The following is a 16,924-nucleotide window of genomic DNA, read 5'->3' on the forward strand; positions in this document are numbered from 1 at the left end:
GCAGTATCCCACAGGTTTTGGTATGATGTATCATTGTTTTCATTAGTTTCAATAAATTTTTTGATTTCCTCTTTGATTTCTTCTTGGACCCGTATGTCATTAAGTAGAATGCTGTTTAATTTCTATGTGTTTGTATAGTTTCCAGAATTGAATTTGTTATTGATTTCTAATTTTAATTCATTGTGGTCTGAAAAAACACATGGGATAATTCCAATTTTTTTGAATTTGTTGAGACTTGATTTGTGACCTAACATGTGATCTATCCTGGAGAATGATCCATGTGCTGATGAGAAGAATGAATATTCTGAGGTTGTTGGATGGAATGTTCTGTAGATATCTGCCAAGTCCAATTGGTCTAGAGTATTGTTTAGATCGTGTGTTTCTCTGCTGATTCTTTGCCTAGATGATCTGTCCAATATTGACAATGGGATGTTCAGGTCCCCTGCTATTATGGTATTAGTGTCTATTTCCTTCTTTTGGTCTATTAGAGTTTGCTTTATAAATCTGGCTGCTCCAACATTGGGTGTGTATATACTTATGATAGTTACGTCTTCTTGATGGATCAATCCTTTCATCATTATGTAGTGGCCCTCACTATCTCTTTTTATGGTTTTAGTCTATTTTATCAGGTATAAGAATAGCTACTCCAGCTCGTTTTTCATTTCTGTTTGCATGGTAAATCTTTTTCCATCCTTTCACTCTTAGTCTATGTGAGGCTTTATAGGTGAGGTGGCAGCATATAGTTGGGTCCTCCATTTTAATCCAGTCAGCCAGTCTGTGTTGTTTGATTGGGGAATTTAATCCTTTTACATTGAGTTGTTATTGAAAAGTGTTGATTTACTCCTAGCATTTTATTGACTTTTGTTTGGATGTCTTAACTTTTATTCCTTTCTTTCTGATTTGCTGTTTGTCTTCTGTATTTGTTGGTTTCTTGGGTTGTAGGTAAACTTTTTTTTCTCTTCATTGTTGGCATTTTATTTTACTAGTGCATTTTGATTTTTCTCGAGTTCTTATGGCAGTGCTGGTCATTTTTCAGGTAACAAACCCAGTACTCCCTTGAGAATTTCTTGTAAGAGTGGTTGTGTGGTATTGAACTCCCACAGTTTTTGTTTGTCTGAGAAGTATACTATTTGCCCTTCATTACGGAAGTATAGCCTTGTGGGTTAGAATATTCTTGGCTGGCAATCTCTGTCTTTTAGTATTTTGAATATATCATCCCATTCCTTTCTGGCTTTTAGGGTTTGTGATGAATAGTCTGATGTTAGTCTGATTGGGGCTCCCTTATAGGTGATTTGATGCTTCTCTCTTGCAGCTTTTAAGATTCTCTCTTTGTCTTTGAGTTTTGCCTATTTGACTATAACATGTCTTGGAGAAGACCTTTTTGGGTTGAATACAGTTGGGGATCTTTGAGCTTCCTGAATCTGAAGATCTGTGTCTTTTCCTATACCTGAGAAGTTTTCTGCCACTGTTTTGTTGAGTATGTTTTCAATGCAATCTCCTTTTTCCTCTCCTTCTGGAATACCCATGACTCAGATATTTGAGCACTTAAGGTTGTCTGATATCTCTCTTAGAGTTTCTTCAATGTTTTTAATTCTCTTTTCTTTTCTTTTTTTGTCTGCCTGTGTTATTTCAAACAGCCCATCTTTAAGGTCAGAAGTTCTCTCTTCTGCTTCCACAAGCCTGCTGGTTAAACTCTCTGTTGTGTTTTTTATTTCATTGAATGAATTCTTCAGCTTGGCAAGGTCTGCTACATCCTTTTTCAGGGCATTGATTTCCTTTTACGTTTCTTCTTTCAGGTCCTGTATACTTTTCCTCATTTCATCGTGTTGTCTAGCTGAGTTTTCTTGTATCTCATTTAGTTTCCTTAGAATTTTCACTCAAAATTCCTTGTCAGACATTTCAAGGGCTTCTTATTCTATAGGATATAGAGCTTGAGAGTTATTACCCTTTGGTGGTGTACTTTCTTGATTTTTCATATTTCTGTTGTCTTTCCTTTGATGTTTAGTCATTCTGGTAAGGGATTTCATGGTCCACTGGTTTGACACTCTAGTCTGGCAAGGATGCTTCTGGGGCTGCCAGTTTCGCACAGCTGCCTCAGTGTCTGCTCAGTCACTTGCTGGCACCTCGAACATGTGGCCTCTGTGGGTTTCTGGCCTCTCCAGGGAGGCGCCTCTCTGGTCGGCATTCACTCGGCCAGGCTGAGGATGGGGACCAGCAGTGGTGAGGCCTACCTGCTCGGTTGTGTGCTGGTGCTGCAGAGCACATGGTCTCCGTGGGACTCGGGCCTCTCCAGCGGGGCATGTCTCTGGTCAGTGTGCACTTAGCCGTGCAGTGGATGGGATTTGGTGGCGGTGAGGCCTACCTGCTCGGTCACACCAGTAAATCCAATTTTAATAATAGCCCAAGAAAAATAGAATTAGAAAGGTAAGACTGCTCTACAAGGTTACATTAGATAAACAGTTTTAATTTACTACTGAATAATTACAAATAACTTTTTATTCAAGGGGAAACAAATATTAATATAATGCATAATCTATAAAACTGATAAAAGCAGAGCTGCTTTGATTTGGGTAATTCTGTTTGTTTAGGTTGGGTTGGGAGAAGATGAGTGAGCCCCCAAAGCCCTGGTTTAAAAATCATCCAACTAGATGCTCTTTAAGGTCTCTTCTAACTCTTAAGGTTTATTTTACAAAGTCAGAAAGTTAAGTTTAAGATTAACTACTGGTATAGATTTTTTTAATACTCAAGGCCAGCATTATTTTTTTAGAAGCTTAAATATTATGGATGACTAAAAGTCCTTATTTATCTATACAGATTTATTCTTACCCTAAATATGTGGGATTCTTTTTTGTTGTTTTCCTTACTAGACTGTAAATCATTTGAGAGCAAGAACAATGTTTATAAAGCATCTAAGACATCTTGGAAAGGGTAACAGTTTTAAGTAGGTTATAATTAACAAATTAAAAAGGAAAGAATAACTGCATTAGTTATTTGTGAGTTACTAACATTGATTTAACATTTATTGTGGAAACACCTTGTTACTAGTTATTTCAGAAAATGGCAAAGGAAGTAATGGTTTTTGACATTGTGGGATTTATATTCTAAAGAAGTATACATAATTTAATGTGGCTTATATAGTTTTAGAACCTTGTGGTACAGATTATTTGCCAGTTTTAATCCTCTATTATGATCTTTATATTGGCTTCTGAAGCATTTCCTAGGCAGAGAAAAATAAAATTATGTTCAGAACATTATGAACTTGGAAGATCACCAAAGAGAAGCATATCTAAAAATTACTGATTAGATCTTTAAAAAGTTTCTGCTGTTTCTATGTTAAATTCGTTCACAATAAAGGAGCTCCAGTAGAATTTTAGCATGATACCAAAATAACAATCTAATCTATAAATTATAGAATCAGTAGTTGGTAGGCCTGTGAAGCACTTCCATAGCATGCCTCAGGCTCCTCAGAGCATGATTTGTCAACCATGGGACAAGATGATATTTACTTCCCCTTTCCTGAAGCAACATTGTATTACACTAGTTCTGATGTTAGTAGGATAAGGAATCTCTATATACCGTAGTCCAGTATATCATAAATCTCACAGTTATATGTTAACACTCATCGAGCTTGTTGAACTTGTTGCTGAGACATTTAACATGTATTGCTGTGAAGTCAGATCTATATTTTATCTTTATCCTAAGAAATAATATTTTTGTCATTATATCTCATATTCTACGTTCCAATTTTTTTATTCCTAGGATATATATGATATATTTTTATTTTTCTACCTATTCATAGATTTTTGTGATTTCTTTAGATAGAGACATAGATACGTTGACAAATTTAAACTTTTAAAGCAGGGACTGTCATATATACCTCTTTTGTGTATGCCATAATACCAGCACAATGGGCATTTGATAGACATTCAGTAAATATCTATAAAAATATATCACCTAAGAATCCTGCTTGACACCTTATGATTTCTAAATGATTTCTATGTTTCTAGTCCCTTACGTGTGCTTTTGATTGCCCCTTCCCCTCTCTGGCAGGTGTTATGATGCTACAACTTCTGGAAAAAGTGATTGAATTAGAAAATTGGACAGAGGGGAAAGGCCTCATTGTCCGAGGAGCAAAAAATACTTTCTCTTCAGGATCTGATCTGAATGCTGTGAAAGCATTAGGAACTCCAGAGGTAAGTGTTGTGAGGATTATGCATTAGATTCTACATGTTTATCAGACATCTATGGCTGAGATGTCTATATTTTACTTATATGGTTATTGTGATGACTTTAATAGCTTTCAAAGGGTCAGAAGGTTTTTTGCTTTGTTTTGAGGGAATTATAGGCGGAAGGATGTAGGGAAAACAATTCTTAAGGTTTTACCAATAGGATATCTACAAAGTGCTCTTTGTTAAAAACTTTGAAATTATTATTCTCTGTGGTTTAGCGGAGGACTCTCAGTTTCAGTTTTTTCAGAGGGTGTGATTCTCTCTCTCTCTCTTGCTCTCGGTACTGCCCCTGCTGCTTCCTCTCATCCCCTTCTTTGTCTCTTTCTTTACCAGGTCTATTGATTCTTTTTTAAAAAACAATTTTTAAAAAAATTTAGAATAACCTTAGATTTAGAGAAAAGTTGCAAATGTATACAGAGTGTTCCCATATATCCCACATCCTGTTTTCCCTGTTGTTAACACCTTGTATTACTATGGTACACAGATTTGTCACAACTAATGATCCAACACTGGTAATTTACTATTAATGAAACTCCACTGTATGCTCTCACTTATATGTGGAATCTAAAATAATGAAACTTTTAGAAACAAAGAGTAGAACAGTGACTACCAGGGGCTGGGGGGAAGAGGGGAAAACAGAGAGGTGATGGTTAAATGGTACAGAGTTCAGTTATGCAAGATAAATTAGTTCTGGAGATCTGCTGTACAGCATAGTGCTTACAGATAACAATACTATGGTGTATATTTAAAATTTTCTAAGGGGTAGATTTTATGTTGTGTTCTTATCACACACATACACACAAACACACAAATAATTATAATGAAGGGGGTGGGAGGAAACTTTGGGGTTGGTGGATATGTCTACAACCTTAATGGTAGTGATAGTTTCATGAGTATATACTTAACCTACAAACTCATCAAATTGTATATGTTAAATTTGTACACCTTTTAACATGTCAATCATGCTTCAAAAAAGTGATTTCAAAAGAAATTCCACACTTTATTTGTACTTTACTAGTTTTTCTGCTGTTGTCATTTTTCTGCTTTAGCATTCCATCCAAAATACCACAGTACATTTAGTTGTCCTGTTTCCTTAGATTCCTCTTGTCTGTGACAATTTGTCAGACTTTTATTGTTTTTCATGACCTTGACAGTTTTGAAGGGTACTGGTCAAGTATTTTGTAGAATATCACTCAACTGGAATTTGTCAGAAGCTTTTCTCATATTTTACTGGGGTAATTGGTTTCTGATAGGAAGATCAGAGGTAAAGTGCCATTATCATCACATCATATCAAGGGGACAGGCTATCAACATGACTTATTAATGTTCATTTTAACCTTGGTCACCTGGCCAGGATAGTGTTTGCCTGGTTTTTCTATTGTAAAGTTACAGTATAGACCCTCCTTATCTGCATGGGATACATTCCAAGGCCCTCAGTGGATGTCTGAACTTGGATAGTACTGAACCATATATGCATGAGGGCACTTCATAATGTTCGTGGGAAAATAAAATTAAAAGATAATAGCCTCATACTATGTTTTTTACTATACATATGTACCTGTGATAAAGTTTAATTTATAAATGAGGCACAGTAAGAGATTAATACAATAATAATAAAATAGAACAATCACAACAATATACTGTAGTAAAAGTTATGTGACTGTGGTCTCTCTCAAAATATCTTATTGTATTGTACTCCCCTATTTTTGGACCAAGGTTGACTGCAGGTAACTTAAACTGCAGAAAGTAAAACCATAGGTAGATAAGGGGGGACTACTGTGTTTTCCATACTCTCCTCTTTGGAAGCAAGTCACTAAGTTTAGTCCACACTCAACAGGGGAGGCAGAATAAAGTTCCATCTACTGAAGGGGGTACATATCTATGTCAATTATTTGAGAATTTGTGTTGTCTGCATTTATTCATATGTTTATTTATTTATTCAGTCCTTTATTTATAATAGCATGTATACATGGATATTTATTTTATATCATTATTCATTTTACGCTCAATTTGTTCTAGCTTTGGCTATTGGGAACCCTGTCAGGTTAGTTCCTGTCTCTCTTTGACACACCCCTGTCTTTTTGGTTTTTTGAGTAATCCCATACTGTGTGGTACTATAAGATACTCCAGGCTAATCTTGTATTTTCCCTGCTCCAACCCTAGAATCAGTGATTTTTCCAAGGAATCCTGGTTATGGAGAATGATGGAGAATGGTGTTGAAACTAAGATCTGGGCATTGGGTCTTTCTCTTTTTCAAGTACACTGATATTAGCACATTCCTGGGTTAGCTGATTCTACCCATAACAGTAAAAAGATAAAGAAAGCTCTGTATCCAGAATGAGAAGTAGGATTTAGACACAGATCTGCCACTTTACAAAATGAGAAAGTTCCTCTTAGTTTTAGCTCCTTGGGGGTAGTAAAACCTATATCACAGCCTTTTTGAGAATTGAGTTAGCTAATATATACTAAAGTGCTTTGTAAACCAGAAAGAGCTATTGTAAGATTTTAAATACATAATATAAATTGGTAATATTAAAATGATAGATGGAATTCAAGATCATCACCTTTCCTCTAGAAGTCATGTAAATACTCCTTTTATTGTTGTTTGTTTTTCAGTAGTGTGAAGGGCTGAAAAAAGGAAGGACAGGAAGATTAGCAATGTCCAAGGGTCATCATTAAAATAAGGAATTTGAATTCCTTTAAGTGGAAGTCCCTTAGCATTTCATGATAACGAGTTTTACGTGAGATATATATATATATATATATATATATAAAGCATCTGACATAGTTTTGGCATGTAGTAAACTTCAACAAATACTAAACAATTTTTTAAAAGTAGCTTTTGAATTACTCTGATAAAGTAGGAATTCAAATCATCTTCCACTATTATTCTTCCAAGAAACCTGTTTTTCTTGAATTCAGCCCCAAACTCACATCCCCTAGGCTGTGAGGAAAGGAAGGAAAGGAAGGAAGAAGGAAATGAAAATAGAAAAAAGTAAGTAGTATTTGTTGCCGTTTAATTATAGATGTGGGCTGTATATAGATAATAAAGTTCTAATGATAATCTACAAGTCTTATACCACTGTATGTAGTATATGATTTCTAATAAATATGTGAGGAAAAATTTTTCTTTTGGTAAATCATAGCACTGACTTTGATAGACTTAGATTTGAATGCTGGTTTTAACACTTCCTGAGCAAGTGATTGGGTAAATCACTTAATCTTTTTAAGTCTTATTTTCTTAATCTGTAAGTGAGGATTATAATATATATTTCACAGAACTATTGTGAGGATTCAAGATACTATATATAAAATACCTACTAACACTGTGTCTGTAAAAGGTAGCTATTTTATTTTAAAAGTTTTGAGATATTAATAAACATTACCCGCAAGATAATACATAATTTGAAGCCCCACTACTAGAATTAAGTTTGTAATGCATCACAATGGTTAGAGCACTAAGCTGGAAATTTGAACATATGGATTATTTCCCAAGCTCTACTGATAATTAGCTATGTGACCTGCAAGTCACTTGTGTGTGTTTGTGTGTGTGTATATATATATGTATATACACACAAATTTTTTTCATCTCTAGAATGGTTGTATTACTAATCACCTTATGTAGTTCATGAAAGAAACTGTGAAGATGAAATGAGATAATAGATAATTGTGGATCTGATATAAGTTGAGTAGGAAAACATCTTTAAAAGTTGAATGGTTATTTTATTTACTTATTTTCTTCTAGTTAGAAGGTTGTTTCTGTCTCTAGATCATGTGACCAGACTTCTTTTCCTATATATGTAAAAGCTAGAAGTGAATACATGCTAATTGTTTCATGTATACATTGTTGGTCTGATATAAGTCATGTAGGGAAGCATGTATAGAGAGAGTTTTTATTCAAGTAAGGGATCACTTAGTAAAGTTGATTCTTTCTAGTATAGACATTCTCCAAGTAATCTGCTCTTCAATGCCTGCAGTAAATCTTTTGATCAACAGCTAAGTACTAAGGTGGTATGGCCCTGATGCTTTAAGTCACCACAAGTGTCCATCACTTGTTGCTATATATTTCTGCCAGTTTAATCAAGAAATCTGGAATTGTGAGTCTGCTTTACAATGAGTATGCTTAGAACCTCAGTTGGAGTTTAAATAACTTATTTTATTTAAAGCATTTCCCAGGGTAGCATTTATTGTACTTTCATGAAATCTCCCTAGTCATAGTATAGGAAATACATAGCATTAAAAATAAACAATTTGAATAAATTCTCCTTATGTATAATATTAAGAAACATAGTAATATGTATAAAGTATGCGGTATATTTGTCACATGATGACTTTATTATTATTATTTTTTTTTTTTTTTTTAAAAGATGACCGGTAAGGGGATCTTAACCCCTGACTTGGTGTTGTCAGCACCACGCTCACCCAGTGAGCCAACCAGCCATCCCTATATGGGATCCGAACCCGGGGCCTTGGTGTTATCAGCACCGCACTCTCCCGAGTGAGCCACGGGCCGGCCCATGATGACTTTATTATTTTTGTCTGTTTTTTTCTTGGCAGCTGGCCGGTACCAGGATTATAACCTTTGACCTCAGTGTTAGAGCACAGAGCTCTAACCAACTGAGCTAACTGGCCAGCCTTCAAATGAGGATTTTAAAGAAACAGTATATGTGAAGTTCTTGATAACTGTTTCCATTTTTCATGTAGAATATATCAGTATATACTTGAGAAGTAACTGAAAATATGTGTAAAACTGAAATTTAAAAGGACTTGAGACATTTGAGGCTCATGCATGTACATGAGTTGCAGCCGCACATGTATACATCTGCCCCTCACAGCTGAGACATTCTGAGACTCTCAACATAACTTTAAGTTGTAAACAGTTTTCTTCTCAATGAGGCTTTTCTTTACCCAACTTACTCACTCTTTGTTGTTACAGATGCATCACTAACAACAGCTTATTTGATGAATTTGCTTTTCTGAGGACAATGAGATAACTGGAATGTATGATGCTTTTAGTAATTGAATTACATTCTCTTCCAATTATAATAAAATGCTTGAAAGTGTTTATTAAATGGCTTTTTAAAATAAAATATGATTGTTTTTCCCACTGTATTTTTTCAAAATTTAAAACACTTTTTATTAGTGAAAATGCCAAACATAAACAAAAGCCCAGTCTTCTCACTGGGTTGAAGGAAGAAAACAAGCTAATAAGAGATCAACCCCCACCTGTGATAGAGTAAGTTAAGGGTAAGGGACTATTGAAAAGCTAGACCTGCTCTATGAATGCTGGAAGCTAGGAAGTGCTAAAAAGGTTTTGAGAGCTGCTGCAGACAGTGATATTTTCATCCTGTCTGGATGATACTCTGGGATCTCACCCTATTTCTCTAGTTCTTCCTGGTATCAACAAAGATAAGCACAATGCTCAGCCAAAGTACCAAAAGGAACTTTTAACATCATACTTACTTAAAGCAACATTTATCCTGTGTGGAAAAATGCCCAGCCTGTTAAAAACAAACAAACAAAAAGAACCCCTCATATATCTGTAACAGCATCAACAACTATCAAAATTTTTAATTTATCACTTTAAAAAATTTTATTTAAGTGTAACTCATCCCTTAAGAAGTTGGTTTCATTTTGGCATCTTTTGTGTAATGAGCAGGAAAAGAGCTCCAACTGTCCCTTTTAGGCAGTTAATTCTTGGCTGTGAAGGTAGAAGCCAGGAGATGGACTAGCATAACAAAATGACTGGCCCTGAAAAGTTATGGGAAGGAGAAAAGAATCAAATAGAAAAAAATCTTATGTAAATATTAACCGATTATAAGATTTGGATTTGATGCCACAGATGTTCTGTAGATACAAGAAGTCTCTTTTCAGAGGTAAATAGTAATCAAAAGTCCAATTATAAGTATTAGGATATGGGAAAATAAAAACCTGCTTAATCTCCAATGAGTGGGTATAATGCATCAAGGAAAAGTCTGGCATTTTAGAAACCCTTATACTCTCAATCTAATTTGAAGGTAATGTCCTCCTTTACCCCCTGACCTCTCATTACTTTCCTGCAAATCTATTGCTCCTTAGTTCTCTGTTGCTTAGATTTCTAGTGACCCCAGAGTTCTTGTGTTTGCTACTACTATTGTACAGTTCCATTTTAGCCTTATTAATTTATAGGGAAGCTATTTTAATTTTCTCTAAATCCTTCCATATATGTTGAGGAAATTCATAAATCCATACAACAAATACTTAAGAGGCTCACTTATGGTCCTAGGATAAGATACTTTTACAAGCTGGGTATTTTTCCACTCATATATGTGGCTTAGAATAAATATAATATTATTTGTTCCTCTTGGCACTTTTACTGAGCATTGTGCTTATCTTTGTTAATACTGGGAAGAGCTAGAGAAGTAGAGTTGGAGCTCAGGGTATCATCCAGATAGAGAGAAAATATCACTGTCTGTGGCAGCCCTCAGCTTCTAGCATTCACGCATTAGAGCAGGTCTAGCTTTTCATTGATTCCTTACCCCTAACTTATTCTAGCACAGGTGGGGGTTGATCTCTTATTGGCTTGTTTTCTTCCTTCAGCCCAGTGAGATGATTAAGCATTTAACCATTGTTGGTTCAACAGCTTTGGGGATGAATTTAATTAAGTCTTTCTACTCCCTAGATCATGTTGGCCAGTATTTAATTTCTAGTTTATGATACATGTAAAGCCAACACATACTCATTTTATGATTGCCAGTACTATTAGTGTTATTAATAATAACAATGACAGATAACGTTTTTGTTTTCTTACCATATGTCAGGCAGTGTTCTAACCTCTTTATGTTCCATAACTTATTTAATCGTAACCAACCCTCTCAATGAAATAAGTACCTTTTTACAGATGAGAATATTGAGGGACAGAGAGGCTAAGTAACTTGAGCAAAGTCAAACTAACTAGAAAGTGGTAGAACCCAAATTCAGACCTGGGCAGTTTGGCTCTAGAGTCTGTGCTCCTCACCATTATTTCATACTGCTTCTAAACATCTTTAGTTTGACTTTTACTTTTTGAATGAAAATTATATAGTACGCAGTCTAATACCTGCTTCTCCTTTATTTCTAACAATACTTCTGTCAGAATTTCAAGTAATCAAAATCTAACAAGAGAAAATAGGCCTGTTAAAGTTACTTTATGTAGATAATATAGCAGGCTCCATTGACAAGGTTTTTAAACAGAATGTAAATCGGTCTACTTTTAAAGCTTTTTAGCTCTTTGTGCTTGTATTAATTTCCTCTTCACTTTGTGATATAGACTGAACTTTCTGATAAAGACTTTGGATTAGGAAATTCCTACCACATTGTCTTTTGCCTTTTCTTCACTGCATATGTTTTATAAATTAATGTAGTTCTCCATCTAAAATTCATCTGATTGCATTAATTTCAATAAGCACCTACTAAGTGCGAAAAACTTTACTAGATTCTGAGGATAAAGGAGGCATACACTCACCCTCAAGGAACTTATTGTGTAGATCTAGCAAATGTCAGGTCCCCTTCTCTATCAAGCCTTCCAAACAACTCCAATTAAAATGAATTCTTTCTTCTTTGGTACTCTTCTCAGTTTGCTGAAGCATTTCATAAAATACTTATTATTATCAGATCACCTTGATATTGGTCGCAGTTTTGTATCTCTGGTAGGATTGTTGAGGGCTTATTATGTTCCCTAGCCCTCATCTTGTATAGATAATGTGTCTAACAATAAATCTAAACACATAATTCATACACGACAATCTATACGTACTATAGTAAAGGTACAAAAAATAAAAATGGAAACACAAAGGAGAAAACTATTACGGTGGAATTTAGAAAATCTTGATGGGAAAATATTATTTGATCTTGACATTTCTTGAAATAGGTAGAGACAAGGACAGGCTATTCCAGATAGTTGGAATGATGTGAGCAGACACAGGAGCAAGAATAAGTGTAAGGTGTTAGAGGAACAGCAAACAGTTTGTTGTGGCTGAAGGTGGGATTCCTGGATGAGGGGTATGGTAGTCAATAAAGTTTGTAAGATAGTTTGGAATCAGGTGGAATCAGTTCCTACCAAGAAATTTAGGCTTTATTCTATCGTTGATATGAAATCATCATCCTACAGGAAGGTTTATTAGGTAGTAGGATGGAAGCTATATTTAAGAGATACAGAGGGATTGGTTAGGAAGCAAAACTGTTGTAAAAAATCTAGGCATGAGTAACACAGATCTGAATCAGTGCAGGAGCAGTGAAAATAGGAAAAGAAGGGATTGATATTGGAAATATTTCACAGGAAGAACTGAGGGGACATACTTGGTAACTAATCGAACATGGGAGAATTGTGAAATGGAAGCATCAAAGATAATATGAAGGTTCTGAGCCTTGTGGACCACTAACTCAGAATTCGGAGTATCTAGGTACATTTTCATCTTTCCAACCATCCTTTAAGTCAAATAGAACAAATTTTTTCTATCCCTCATTCCTTATGGATGGGGAAACTGAAGGTCATAGTTATGACTTACTCAAATTCCTGTTATTATAAAATGGCAGCGCTGAGATTCAAACTCAGCTCTTTTACTCCCAGAAGGTTTTACCATGCTGAGTTTGAGGTATTGGCAGAATGTGGATATGTTTAGTAAGTTTTAGCATTTACATAAAAATAATAATTGAATCATGGGTGTGAATGAAACTTCCAAGGAAGAAATTGTAAATAAAGAAGAGAAAGGGAATCATGAATTGGATTTTTGAAAATACATGCATTTAGGGGATCAGTTGAATAGGAAGAGCCAAGTAAAAAACTGGGAAAGAACAAAGAAATAGGAAGAGAATTGGGAATGTAAAATGTTGCTGGAAACTAAGAGAGAGTATGAGAATGAAGAAACTCATCAAAGAAAGGTGTTATGGAGAAAGATGGGGAATAGGAAAAGTCATTTAATTTAATAAAAACTAGGAGATTTTTAGAAACCTTTGAGGAGAGTCTTTTGGGAAGAAGCCTGAAAGCCAGATTACACTGGGTTGAAGAAACTGTGTGAGGTAAAAAAAGAAGAGGCAATGAGTTTGGACTACTTTTAAGAACTTTGTTTAAGCATTTGTAATTTGTGGAGATACCAAGATAAAAGGCTTAGAAGTACAAAAATAAAAAGCAAAGTATAATATAACTTTTCCCTTTTTTCCCTCCTTTTATATGTTTATCTTCTTAGGGATATTAGGTGGGTATATCTTATGCTTCCTACTCCCAAATTACCTTGAGTTGAACTTCATACTGTTCTAGGTATGTCATCTGACTCTCATACATGTCTTGACTAATACCTCATATAAAGCTGAGCTCAAGGAACCCTAGTATATCAACAGAGTCAAATATGGCATCATTTACATTTCAGACAACATCAAAGAGTTTTAAATAAAAACCTTTTTTAAATAAAAAGTTAGTCTAGTCAGTCAAGATGGCAGAATAGACAGTCGCCAGTGTCACTCTCTCCCACAAATCAACCAATTTGCAACAATTAAAAAGCAATAACAGGGCTGGCCCCATGGCTCACTTAGGAGAGTGCGGTGCTGGTGGCACCAAGGCGGCGGGTTCGGATCCTATATGGGGATGGCCGGTGCGCTCACTGGCTGAGCGTGGTGCAGACCACACTGTGCCGAGGGGTGCGATCCCCTTACTGGTCAAATAAATAAATAAATAAATAAATAAATAAATAAAAAGCAATAACAGCCAAGTTGGGGCTACTACAGCTCAGGGGAAGAGGAGGAGAGACCTATGGAGTGCATGAAGACAGGAGAGTCCACGATGAGAGAAAGAAAGAACTCCAACCGTTTCAGGCCCCAGCTGCTTCAAGGCTGGAGCTGGTGAGTGCACAGAGCAGAAGCTGGCAGAAGCTGCAGCTGTGCCCTTTGGATGAAGTTGCTTGGAGGCAGCAGGAGAGGAGAGGGCCTTGGTGGCCCCCAGGCCAGCAAGACTAACAGTTCCCGTGGACCCACATAAGACCGAGGAGCCACAACAACTGAAAAAAAGGATCCACTCAGAGGTCAGTGAGTCATCACAAGAGACTGGCGCACGGTCTGTGCCATGGGAAGTGTTTGCAACACAGGCAGTGGGGGAGACAGGCCCGCTGGGGGAACACTGGGGCACAGCAAGGACAGCTGACCTGCCCCCCAGTCAGCACAGGCCCACTCAGTGGAGACTGGTCAGGAATACAGAACTGCAGGGGTGCAGTTTGCTGAAAAGACTCAGGCCCAGACCAGAGTTTCTACACAACCCAGGTGTACTAGATCTCACAAGAGCAGGAAGTACTATAAAGTCAACCATTAATACTTGAGCTTCACAAAAAGCCTTCCCTAGGGAATCAGCAGCAAAGCAGCAATTTAGTTCAACCACAGGGCTCAAGTATACTGGTCCCCCAGGAAGTTCCTCCATTTTAGAAATAAGCAAAGGACAACTAATTAGTTCTAGTGCAAAGTTTAAGTGGTAGGAACATCAAATAATCCAACACAGAACTGGAAGAAAAAACAAAATACCCACAACCAGAGACAAAGTTTGATATTGACTAGTAAAGGTCTCACATCATCAAAGAACACCTATAAAACCTAAAAGGACCAGAATCCCCCTGAACTGCCAAGCCAGGGAGTATGGAGGGCTGGGGGCCTCAGCCACGCCCCCCAACACCTGCAACCAGCCCAGAGATGACCACCAAGCCACTGCAGTAAGCACCCTGGGCTCCTGAGCTGGGGTGATGAGGGGGCAAGGGCATCAGCCACACCCCCCTGACATCTGCACCCAGTCCCGCAATGACCAAGACGCCACTGGAAGCCCCCTGGTCTACCATGGAGGAATGAGGGGGGTGCCACAGGCCTCAACCCCACCCCTCCTCCTTCCTCCTTCCTCCTTCTCCCACACTATTAACTTCCCTTTCCCTTTTTCCCCTTCCCCCAACTGCTCTGTAACATCATAGAATGCAAAATAATAATAATAAATAAACTTAAAATAAATAAAAAGTTAGAAATATTTTTGTTTTCATTACTATCTACACCTGAATTTTTAAAAAATTTCTTATGTAATATATTTGTATTATAACTTTATGTTTGTGCTTATTTTATTTAAAGGATGGAATGGCCTTATGTATGTTCATGCAAAACACTTTAACAAGATTTATGAGGTAATGTATCTTTCTTTTTAAAATATGATTTCTACAAGACCAAAAATTGTCCTTTATTATTTCATTATTTGCACCAGTTAAAAAATAATAGCTGATTTTCAAATTACATTTAATCTAATGGTGAACTATTTCTTTGTGCCATCAGGACGGTCATTTACTTTAATGTTAGTGAAGTAAACACAAGTATTTTAAGAAGAGAAATGAGGGATAAAAAGAATTTAAGACATAGCCCTTTCCGTAGAGAGTGTGTATAACTAGTTATAGTAAGCAATAGACATGGGAGTGGTGTGTAAGAAAGTTTCAATTACTTTAGACCTGTAGCTTTGCATTTTGGTTAGAACTTACAAAGAATTTGATACTCTGAAAACATTTTAGATTTACCTTATAGTATTTGCACACTTTGCAACGTGGGCTTTGAAAGCAGAAGATATACAAGATTATTTTTACCACAAAATCATGCCTTTTATAGGATTAGTCTGTGGATCATTTCAAGCAGTAATGAGAAAATTTTTGATAGGAACCTTCATAAGACAGCTTTGGAGCTCTCTCCTGTATCACATTTCTTCCCATTGGATACAGCCTTAATTTTCCCCCCTTTAACCTGGTAGCAATAAAAGTGGACTAAGACAATATCACATTGAATTATTTCCTATTGCCAGCTGCTGAGAAGTTCCAGGAGTGATAAATTATACAAAAGCATCCATTTATTTGGAAGGAAGTTACAATATGGCTACAGTTTAAAAATATATGATGATTCAGGGAGGTGTTTTGATAAACTTATACATGGCATTTAGTATAAATTAGCTTTAGTATCATACTGTTTTTCTTAGTATGGTGCACAGGTTCCACTAACCTTTGATGTGTGTTATTATAAACACAGTGCAGTAATTTTGTTTCCATTGCATTTTAAGATTTTTTAAAAATAACATTTGTAAGTTAATATTGAAATTAAAAATGTTAACATCCATTTTTTCCTTCAATATACAGACTTCCTTTAATAAGTGTCGCGCTGGTTCAGGGGCGAGCATTGGGTGGAGGAGCAGAATTTACTACAGCATGTGATTTCAGGTAGGATGAAAATTGCATTACTTCTTGCATAAATATAATTAACATGCTCAAATTTATTTTTTGTCTTAATATCAATATTTTATGTATACTTAAACAGAATAATCAATTAGTATACATCTTCTTTTCATTGGTCATTAAAATAACTTTAGTATAATTGCTATGCATTTCAAAAAAAATAACAAAACACAATGATTTTTTGAATAAATCAAATCCATAGTAGCAAAACCTCTGTGGAGGAAACCTAAAGAAATATGTGAAACTTTAAAATTTAAAAGAATAATACAAAGGAAAGTAAACAACTGAAAAAAGGGAAAAGAGAATGGAGAAAGAGAGACTGCTATAGCTGTCCTCTTACCAATAAAAAGAGCTTTCCTGGGATCCATTTCATATGTTCACTCTACTGTGATTTATAGCAACTTTGTGGAGCTTTTGAGCAGTCAAGGGAATCAAGTTTGAGAAAGTTATTTG

General features: G+C 35.9%; 1 protein-coding gene across 2 annotated transcripts in view; it reads left to right on the top strand.

Moving 5' to 3' along the window:
- Positions 1 to 16,924, top strand: part of ECHDC1 (enoyl CoA hydratase domain containing 1) — a 45,830-nt gene that overhangs the window by 14,951 nt on the left and 13,955 nt on the right. For both annotated transcript variants that reach the window (XM_008564965.1, XM_008564959.1), the window contains exons 3-5: positions 4,051 to 4,193; positions 15,336 to 15,388; positions 16,376 to 16,456. In XM_008564965.1, coding sequence (XP_008563187.1) covers positions 4,051 to 4,193; positions 15,336 to 15,388; positions 16,376 to 16,456 — 277 coding nt within the window. The remainder of the gene's footprint in view (positions 1 to 4,050; positions 4,194 to 15,335; positions 15,389 to 16,375; positions 16,457 to 16,924) is intronic.

The sequence above is a fragment of the Galeopterus variegatus genome, unplaced genomic scaffold, assembly GCF_000696425.1.
Source record: "Galeopterus variegatus unplaced genomic scaffold, G_variegatus-3.0.2 Scaffold193, whole genome shotgun sequence".
NCBI lineage: Eukaryota > Metazoa > Chordata > Mammalia > Dermoptera > Cynocephalidae > Galeopterus > Galeopterus variegatus.